Source organism: Athene cunicularia, assembly GCF_003259725.1.
Source record: "Athene cunicularia isolate RWA chromosome 28 unlocalized genomic scaffold, athCun1 chr28_part2, whole genome shotgun sequence".
In the NCBI taxonomy this organism is placed as follows: domain Eukaryota; kingdom Metazoa; phylum Chordata; class Aves; order Strigiformes; family Strigidae; genus Athene; species Athene cunicularia.
The window spans coordinates 723,565-733,885 of record NW_020799140.1 but is presented as its reverse complement, the minus strand read 5'-3'; the positions used below and the strand labels follow the sequence as shown (position 1 = coordinate 733,885).

General features: G+C 46.1%; 1 protein-coding gene across 5 annotated transcripts in view; it reads left to right on the top strand.

The window, feature by feature from the left end:
• The window catches only part of LOC113489464 (ceramide synthase 4-like), a 43,711-nt gene that overhangs the window by 4,519 nt on the left and 28,871 nt on the right, over nucleotides 1–10,321 (top strand). For 3 of the 5 annotated variants that reach the window (XM_026865180.1, XM_026865179.1, XM_026865182.1), the window contains exon 3: nucleotides 2,679–2,733. In XM_026865180.1, coding sequence (XP_026720981.1) covers nucleotides 2,714–2,733 — 20 coding nt within the window. In that variant the 5' untranslated portion in view covers nucleotides 2,679–2,713. Of the gene's footprint in view, nucleotides 1–2,678; nucleotides 2,734–6,406; nucleotides 6,430–8,592; nucleotides 8,616–10,321 lie in introns of those variants that run through there. The other 2 variants (XM_026865183.1, XM_026865181.1) reach the window with 2 other exon arrangements.

Below are 10,321 nucleotides of genomic sequence, written 5' to 3'. Positions count from 1 at the left end.
CGCAACGCTCCGCCGCGACCGGGGCAGTTTCTGGCTGCCCGTGAAAACTGTGCTGGGGGGGGAGGCTGGCAGGGCCGGCCTGGCCGTTCTGTAAAAGGCAGCGGTCAGAATCCGAGTAGGAAAAGGTGAAAGTTGCCGGGCAAACGCAAAGCAGATGCTTGGTGACGAATTCCGCTCCTGGAATCGCGCAGAGCCCCGGGGGGGGCAGCTCGGGGGGGGGCAGCCGGCACTCTGAGAGAGGCTGAAGCCTCCGGGGGGGACAAGGATGCTCCGTGTGAGGTCAGACAGGTGAGTCTTAGCTGGCCGGACTCGAAAATGTTTGCTCGTTTACAGACGTAATTGATCAGCATCTAAAGGTAATTCCGTGGTTTGCAAGTGTAATGTGCAAAGTTTTACGGCGTAAGCTTGGGGGAAGGTGTTAGAGAAGGGAAATGGGGTGATGTTTGTCCCCCCCCGGTCTCCCCTTTGGCCAACAGGGACAACTGGTTGCGAGACGCGAGGCTGTGCTGATGAGAGATGTAGTTACGAGCTCAGGTTTATCAAGATAGTCAGGAGGCTTGCAGGGATTTCAAAATGCAGAGGAGCTTTTTCCCCATTTCTGTGTTGTTTTGTTTTGTTTTTTTTTTAAAAAAAAAGCTTTTATGTTGTTAGCCTAAGGTTGTAAACCCAAGAAGATAAGGACTTTGTGAGATGCCAGCGTTCGGAGCAGCAGAGAAGCTGGCAAAATTGGAGAGTGCATCTGATGTTATGCCAAAAGTGCTTTTTTCCTAGAATCGATGCTGCTGAGTGAGGAATACCTGTTCTGGGTTATTAGCTGTTACAAACTGTAACAGAAATTTGTATAAAATATTGATTTTCTTAATCTAATTCCCGTCTCATGTTACAGTTATAGTCAGGAGATAAAGCAGATCTCTCAGCTTAATAGCTGCTTCCAGGCAGGAAGGAGAGCAAATACCTGCACTGAAAAATTATTATTGCATTGCCTCGCTGTTATAATGCCCCTTCATCTGCAGAAACTGGGTTTGGTTTTGCAGTCTGTCGCACAGGTAATTCAGACTCAGCTTCTCCGGTCACGTGTGGCAAAGATTAGACTCCTGCTGCCAACACCCAGGCTGTGCTTAAGGACCTGGCGGTGTATTCCATCTCTCATCAAAATAAAAGGGTCTGTTCTGAGTTGATGCCCTTTTCCCATGTTCTTAGACATGTCTGGGAAGACCCTGCTCTACCAGGAGAGACAAATGCTGGTGCTTGGGGATGTCTAAACTACCTGCTCTTACCTCCCAAGTTTACCTGGGGCCACGGACCTGGCTGAACTCTGACGCCCCGAAGCCGTGTACTCATCCAGACATCATCACTCTTAGAAGTTCAGTTTTCTAGCATTCACTTTTTTTTGGGGGGGGCAGAAGTGGAAGTAACGAAGACTTCTTTGTAAAACTTCTCCACTTGAGGGAGTTCCTTTTCTTCTCTTCGTGAGGCCACCAGCTTGATGGAAAGCATTTTTATTGTGGTTTTGAAGGCTACTCACAGTTTTCTGACGTGCCTTTGAGTGCAGAACTTAAATGGTGCCTGGTCTGAAGGAGAGCACGAGCTCTGAAGAGTCAATATCACAACAACAGCCCATTTTTTATAGACCTAGCAGTGTCCGGTAAACACAAAAACTGTATCCGTCATTCCTGCAATTGAGAATATCTCTGAAAGGCGGCTGATGAAGATCTTCAATGATACTCGTGAGCCCAAGAGGGTTCAAGAAGCAAAAAGGTTCCAGGAAATTCTGATTGCTTTCTGTCCTTTTATATATATATATATATATCTATATATATATCTCAAGAAAATGAATACTTTTCTAATATTCTATGCTTCTACAATATTCTAAACTCCTCCCTGCAGAAATTTTTGGGAAAAAAAAAACCTGATTTCAGGTTCGTAGATTTAGACAAATTCTTCTTTTCTGAAATGTTTATGGCAGAGCACAATGCTTTAGGGGCCAAGGAAGGACCTGAAAGCTTCTGTAGATTGTTCCTTTTAGCATTCTCTGATTTCTAGGAAGCAGCATACGTGGGCTCGATATGCAAAACTCGGACTGCAACCCAGTTACTTCTCCTCGTGACTAGTGATTATGGAAACTGAGTGTTTCGTCAGTCCCGCTGCAGGTGGCACGGCTGTAGCCATCTAGACGTACCTCCGAGCTTTGCCTCACTTTCTTCCAAGGTAGTTACAACCCTGGGACTTCTCTTTCTGGAGAGTGCTGCCCAAAGAACTCGTATAAAAGATTTGGTTTGTGACCGCTGTTCGGGGCAGGCTGGGTGATCGCTCTGTGCCAGCTGAGTTGCCGCGTATCCAGGTTTGGAAGCAGGTGGTTTGGTTTTTTGTTTTTTTTTTTCTCTATATGAAAAGATCTCTCAGGGATTTATAGCCAGTTTCTCTGCAGGTGAGTAAAACACAGCTAGAATGTTATCATACGCCACTTCTTCAGGTCTGAGATGAGCAGGGGCAAGTTTTATAAGCTTGCTACTCGTCCCTAAGAGAAACTGGGAGAAACACGGGCACGGAGTATTTGATGTGGTGCGCCGCTGAGGTTCCCTGCAAATCCATTGCATATGTACACTCAGAAATTGCTTTTGGGCCGTATATGTAATATATTTTAGACTTAATTTTGTGTTTTGTGGTTTTTTTTTCAGGTTCCTTTTGCAGAGGCCAGTAAGGACTAGATGACATGACTCCCGATATTCCCAGGTATGCTGCGGCCGTGGGACATTTGGGGCATGGGGGGGCGTGGAGTGGGTGGTGTTTCTGCACCGGCTCTGTTTGATCAGCTCGAGCTGCGTTTCTGCAGAGAGAAGTGACAACCTTGCCTGCCCCAAGCCACTCGTGCTTTTCTTTCACACCTTGCATTGAGCCCGCACAAATGATTTCAAAGCCAGGTAGTGAATTGCACCGAGGAACCAGTGCAGGGTAAAATCAACCCTGAATAAAAAGAAGAAAGTTTAACCCAAATGTTTTTTTTTTCTCAGCCTGGTTCTCTGTGAAGCCTCACAGATTCTTGTGCTGAGTACGGGGAGGCAGAGGCGGTGAAGTGGGAGTGCTGGTCAGGAACGGGTGGGGGCCAGGGTTTAGTCTTTGATGGCGGCGTTGGTTTACACTGTCTCTAAGTTATAAAGAACCTGTCTCAGCAGGGAAATCTTTTCATGCTGGAAAGAGCAGCAGTTTCATTTTAAGGATTGCAGTGGATCTCTCCACCCACTGATACAATCTTAAAGGAAACGCATCTGTTTCTTCCCTCACTGTGGTTGCCTGTGCTCCAGTCTTTGGCTTTGTTCAGGTGAAAGCGAGTTTAGGAGAAATGAGATTATGGAATCTCAAAGGACTGACATCCACAAGTCAAAGCAAAGAGCCTGTCTTGGTTTTCTGTGCTGTGGGCTGTAACTAACATGTATTTGTTCTCTTAAAAATGCCGTAAATTGCATCTGTATCTCACAGCACTGTCTGGAAAATCACATTTTTAAAAATTAAGGCTCTTCGGATGCATCTAAACGTTGCTATGATGTACCGAGGGCATGCCGAGATCCCACGTGAAGAGGGGAGTGCAGCTCTGAACTGCCTCTACTTCAGCTGTGAATTTAGAGCCTATTGATAAGAACAAAAGTGTCATAAGATTTCCAGAGTCGAGATTACTTATTGTGCTCCGTGTTTTATCTCCTGCTTGTATTTCTAGTGTCTGTACCAGATTTTTTACACGTAGGAGAAAACCCATGCTTTCACCTAAAGGGGAAGGGGAAGTCAAGAGTCTTTATCTGACACAAGAACTTACTTAAAAATAGATTGCTCTTTAGAAAACCAAAACCGTGTAATTATTTCCTACTAGTTAAATTAATTACCCTCACTCTAGGTAATACTGATAGAGTAGTTGAACGTTTCAACGAAGTAGGTCACAGGTTTAGAATTTATACCATCCTTTTCATTTGCAGCGCGGCGTGCTGCAGGTTGTGTTGTAAAAGCTCCAGCTACCGGAGCTGCCGGACCTGGAGCACGTCGGAGCAAGAGGTGTGTAGGAAACTCCGCCAAGAGCTGGGCGCTGCATCCTCGCCCTCCAGGGCATAAAGCCCCAGCACACAGCGTGCAGGTTCTGGTTTTGTTACGTTGGGGAGATGTGTTCCAGGAGGCATCGCCCAGGCCGGACTGGGGTCTGGCGCAAAGCTGCCCTGAAGGGCTGGGGTGTGCGGAGTGTTGCTCTCCACCACTTGCATCCTTGCCGTCCGAGGATTAAGACAGAGCTCCTCTCCTTGGCACTGTGTAGTCATGACTCAGTGGTGGTCTTGGTCTTCTCACACTGACCTGCAAGCTGTAGGCTGTCTTCCACAAATCGCTGAAATACGTTGCAAGTCCTTGTTCCGTGTCCTTGAACGCCCTCCTCTTTCAAATAAAGACTTTCATTTGAATGTGGCTTTCTGTTGTATGCGTGCATTAGCCTTTGGTATATCTGTATCGCAGGTTTAATATTTAATTCCACTGGCATTCCATGACAGGTTCTTCTTAAGTAAAGAGAAATCAAACGTCATCATTTTCCCAGTTCTTAAAATCCACTGAAGGCTCTTGGTTCTCCTGGGGTGATTTTTGTGGTGTATTCATGTTTACTGATGAATACACCTCAGCATGTTTGTCCGTAATTACACAGCAATGTCAAGAATCCAGTGCATATTCCCCACTCCTTTTTCCGATATGCTTTAGGTTCAATTAATTCGAGAGTGGCTTTCGTTTGAAAAAAATAGGAAACATGCTCAAAACAAACCAACTGCGGGGTGATTCCATTAACATCAAGATCGATTCAGCTTTTACTGAAAATGGTTTTGATAACAAGCAGTTTCTTTGTTTTAAAAGTCATTTCCAAAAATAAAGAAATTCTTCAAATAGTTTGCTTTCTGAGGTTGTTGAGCAGATGGCCAACACGGGTATGGCACACACCTTCTAACAAGTGCCAAGGCTTTGAATCCAAGTAGAACTGGAAAAAAAAAAAAAATCTTGGCAGAGGTAAACTGCAGGCTGCGTTCAGGTTCTTTTTCTGTAATAAGCAGTGTTATTTTTACCCCTGGGGTTCTATCAGAGCTTTTTGGGCAGCTGCATCCTCATGGTTCATCTGTCTTGCTTCATCCGTACACATGGAAGATAAGCCTCCTTCCGGAGGGTTTGGAGGGCGTTGTGTCAGACTTTGTGCTTAATATTTTCAAAGAAAAAAAAAAAATTAGAGGATTTTTTCTGTTCGGAGCCGATGATGAAGGAAAAGCACGAGGGTGGAAATCCTGAAATAATAACTTCTAGCTGATTTTTCTTGCAGAGTTATTTGTGGTGAATTAAAGCAAGGAGAAAGTGACCCTTAGTTATTGGTGCTTTTAAAATAAACCCTGAGCTCAGCCAGCATGAATCAGGGCTGTGCTGCGAGAGGCAGAGGTGCTGATTTTGAGCTGTGGCTCTCAGTCCGGCAGGGCAGAACAACTGGCTGCAGTGAAGAGAAATTAATGCGTGTATTGCGGAGAGATTGGCCCAGCGTGGAACAAAAGGGGTGTCTGGGTTACCTGTCACGGTGCCCCCGTGCCTGCAGTGTCACCCCGGGACGCGTTAGCGGAGCGGGAGGTGGAAGCTGCGGTTTCAGCAGCGACCGTGTTAAAAAGGAGAAGACCACTTAGGCTGAGCAGTCGGAAATAAGCCGGGAAATAAGCCTGCATTCCATTGTACATCAAATTCAGAACCATCCCATGATGCCAAGATTGCCGGGTAAATGACTCAAGGTAGATGCAGCCTTGAATATAATGAGAAATAATAATACCGTCCTCTAAAGCTTTGTTTGTGTAAAAGGTAAAGCTCAGTTGGAGTCGGGTTCTGCTGGTGTTAGATCCTATTGCAGCAAGGAACAGAGAAGGCCAGTGCCTGTGGAAAGAGGTTGAGTTTTCCATGCTGGTTTAGAAGCTGTCGGTATTACAGGGCTTTTAACTTCTCTGGTGCTAACCAAGAATAATTCACATTCAGATTTTTTTTTTTTTTCTAGATCGCATTACTCATTAAGCAGCACTGATTGTAAAAAGTCAGTCACAATTCCTTCAGTCTTGGAGAAAGGGGAAATCTCTGTGCCAGTTGCAGTTTCCTTCTCCACGTTTTTAATGTATTTTGCTTTTGCAGTAATGTTGGGAATGTAGATGTTATTCTCAGATAAGGTTTTAAATTTCGTGTTTTGAAATCAAAACCAAAACATGTACTAATTTTAGCTGTATAAGAGTATTATTTTTTTTTTTTAAATCTTAATTTTAAACTCATTAAATTTCTTTTTTCTTTTTTTTCTCTCTCTCTAAGCTTTCGAACAGCCCGGGGAGTTTGTGGGAACAAATACGTGGGAAACCGATGGGACTGTTGATACTGAAATTCAAAGCCAGCTCATACGAAGTAATTAAAGCCTCTGCGTTTCCTTTATGAGGGAGGAGAAGGAGGATTGTGTGAAAAGTCGTGCTCTGCATGTTGTAGGTGTACTAGGTTGTAATATAGGATGCCTCCCTCAGCCTCGTGCAAACAAATTCATCGAGACTGATAGATAAGCGCTTTTATAACCTGCGTTGGCATTCAAGATGATCCAGTTCCACTTTGATGTTTTGGTTTTTTGTCAGATCTGTGGCAGATAACACACACTTCTGTCCCTTTGTCTTCCTTATCTATCCAACCGATTCTCTCATTTCGACCTGACGTTGGCGGTTCAGGAGTTCAGTGCTTCACACAGCTGAACGCTCACAGTTGCTGTTGTGATAAATTAGAGAACGGTCTTCGGGGAGATGGCCGGTTTGTGGGGGAGAGAGGGGTGACACGGACTGACTCGCTGTAGGGGCGGACTGTACAGATGAGGAGCGATGGCGAAGCTTTGGTCTGTGGGGAAGCAGGAGCTTGAGGTGAAACTGGGAATGAAGAGCTGCTGAGGGCTGCTGCAAACTGCAGAATTAAGTGTGTGGCCAGAGGTGGCAGAGCAGAAGAGGAAGAGCTCTCACAAAAGGGAACAGAAAAGCTTGCCAAGGGTGATTCTTAGAGGACAGGGTAGGGAGGGGCCGTCAGACCAGAGCCATACAACTATTTAGGAATATTTCTGCTTTGAAGGGGCTGAAGAATCGGGTCATGCATTGGACAAGCATTGCGCTGACCCGTGAGCTTATATTCAGATCTGCGTGGTTATTTTAATGTGACTTGAGTATGGCTCGAAAGCTTGAACCTACTACCTGCTTCTTCTTTTTCCCAGTTTTTAAGTTAGAATTAAACTTTTTGAGGCCTGATACGCGATTGCTGAGAAGCAAGGATGGTTAACAGTCAGTTGAAAAATAGCGGTTGGCACTAGAAAAGATGTCTGGGGTGTGTGTCATAGCGAAAGGTCTGGGCAGATATTTTCTGTTTCTCCAGCATCTGAAGCCCCGTGCTCAGGACCTGGGCTGTAAGGCCAGAACTTGCCTTTGAAAGAGTATTGAGGATTTCACAAAGTCATTGCTGCTCACGCTTGAAGTTTTGAGCCTCACTCAGCGTGTATCCTCACAACGTGGGATTTCCTTTTGACCCTTTCTCCTTCCAGAATCTGTGAAAATGCTTCTGTTGGGGTACAGTCTCCTTGCTGGTACAGTCTTTGGGGATAAATAGCATTTCTGCTTAGGGGGGTTTCTGGCAGTTTTACTGTCTCTTAACTCTGTTTGAAGGAGAAGGTCTCAGTAAGACTGCCGGACGCTTCGTTTGGTACTGATGAATTCGAGGAAAGGAGCAGTGAGCAGTTCAGGTGGAAGTAAGCTTCCTCCTGGTTTCTTTGTGTGATATTCCAAGCTGAATTCTTAGTGCACTGTGGCCTCAGGCCAGTAACTTGATTTTCTTCCTCAGTACTATCAAGTGATGTCAGCCAGTGACTGCTCCTTCTGCAGTGAGGCTGGAGGAAATAGCAGGCATTAGAAGAAAAAATGAAGGAAAAAATCCAAAGAATTGCTGACTAGCTTGTTTGGATTTTATGGGTGCTCCTTCCTGCATTTTCCATTTGTACTCCCTAAAGCAACACACGTAGATGCGGGAATACGGCTCTGTGTAGTTTGTGGAGATGCTCTAGCTGGTGCTTGGGATGCCTCAGTTGTCTTACTTGCACACTACTCATGTCTGACGTTCTTACTCCGAGGCAGTATGGTCTGTAGTTTTTTTACACAGTGATGGTAGAACATGGTGTTCTTGTGCCTTACCAAAACAATCAGCATGTGGTCTCCAGTGTTTTTTTTTCTTGAACATTTTTGTTTGTTGAGTTAGCGTTCAGTAGCAGAACACTGATTGTTCCCAAGTGTCAGGACAACGAAGTTTATGTTACCTCACCCTGCCTTGGAAGTAATAAAGGAACGTTACTTCATTTAATACGACAGCCATGGAGTAAGTGCCACGCAGAGCCTACAGAGGCCTTCAGCTCTTGTGTCTGCTGCTTTTTACAGCGGTGACTTAACACTTTAGTTTTGAGACGCTCGACGATGGGTGCTGCAGTTCGAGCCAGGTTTCCTCAGCCTTAGTAGGAAGCAGCTCCAGGTTCCTGGAGGAGGAATATGGCAGAAACAGCTGTGGTATTTCAAAATGTGCATGTAAGTTCTTGCCTTTTTTTGTTTAAACGTCAGGAGGGTAGGTTTTGGCTTGTTCAGGGATCTGCTTGGCAGGATCTCATGGCAGACTGTGCTGGCCGGCAAAGGGACCCGAGCAGCCTTGCGGGACAGCCGCCTACAAGCACAGGTGTGCTCCATCCCAACGTGCAAGAAGGCAAGCAAAAACGGTAGGAGGCCAGCAGGGGTGAACATGGAACTGCTGTGGAGCTCAAACCCAGAAAGGGAGTATCGGGAGGGGGGTGGAAGTGGGGATGGGTGAGCAGGACTGTGTGAGAGCGGAGGGAGGAAAGCCAGAGCTCAGCCGGAGTGAAGGATGTGAAGGGCGGCCACAAGGGCTTCCTCAAGTACATCTGCAGCAAGAGGAAGGCTGGCAAAGATTTGTGCCCACGGCTCCGAGTACCTCCTGACCAAAGATACGGTGAAGCTGGAGGTGCTCCGTGCCTTTTCTGGCCTTGTCTTTAAGTGGTTAAACCAGTAGTTGTTTTTTACTGCGCAAAACCCAGGCGGTGTACTCACCCCCAGCGAGGGATGGCGGAGTGAGAAGAGCTCTCTGATTTGCATTCTGAAGGTGGATGGGTGCCATCAGCCTGAAACCTGCGCTGTGGGTCATACCTGGCAGTCTGCTTGGGAGCCAGACGCTGTAGTCGGAGCAGCCTGGCAACGAAGGAGCTGGCAAGCAGAGCGCGAGGGCTGGGAGTCAGTCAGCAATTTGTGCTGGGTAAGGAAGAAAAGCGAGTCTTGCTCACTGGAGATCTAGGTAAGCAAGTTTGTCTGCTTGCTGGGCTTTCATTTGCCACTTCTAATGTTTTGCTTGGGCATTCTGTGCTTTTTCTGGGACAGAGGTCTCCCTCCCAAAAGAGGGTGGATATGAAAATTGTTGCCTTCGAACGGAGCAACGCATGACCAGCCTGCATCACGGTATGAGATAGGGTTAATGTTGGTGAGAAGCTGGAAAGTCTAGGAGCCAAGGCAGAGCAAGCCAGCTCTCTCAGGGGGCTGAAAAGAGATGTTTTCTTAGGGGGTTAGGGAGGCAAATTTTGTCTTTCTGCTTTTAAAGTTAGGAGTGGGCAATCAGGCTTTTGTTGGACCGGTAGCGAAAGCAAGCAGGTGGTGAAAAGTTCCTTGAGAAGGTTGAACCGTTGCAAAATTTATTCTTGGGTAGGCAGCAGGCATAAAACAATTTGATAGGAAATGTCAGCCGGTAGATCCAAGTGAGGAGACTATCTGCGAGCCAGGGAGTTGAGGATAACTGGTCATCGGTGGAGAGACAAGGCTGCACAAATAATTTCGGATTTTCAGCATGCTCCCAAAGAAGAGGATGTGGAGAACAAAGTCTGGATGAGGAGAGTGAGCCTGGAGAACGGTGTGTTGGTGATTATAAAGGGAAGGAGATGGTGGTTTTGGTTCACTACTAGTCAGGGTTGAAAATGAGTCTTATTTCATGAAAAAACGAAGGGGAGATTCTGCCAGGCATTGTGGTTTTGTGGAAGAGGCGAGGGCATTCAAAGTCACGGGAGAGATGAGAAAGCTGGGGAACAGAGGAGAAATGCAGAATCAGCTGTAGGTAAAAAATGCAGAATCAGCTGTAGGTAAAAAAAGGTTTGTACCTAAGATTCATACCAGAATCTTCCATGTGATTGGAGATTCCGCATCAGTTTCGGCCAGAGCAAGCAGGCCTATAATAATCT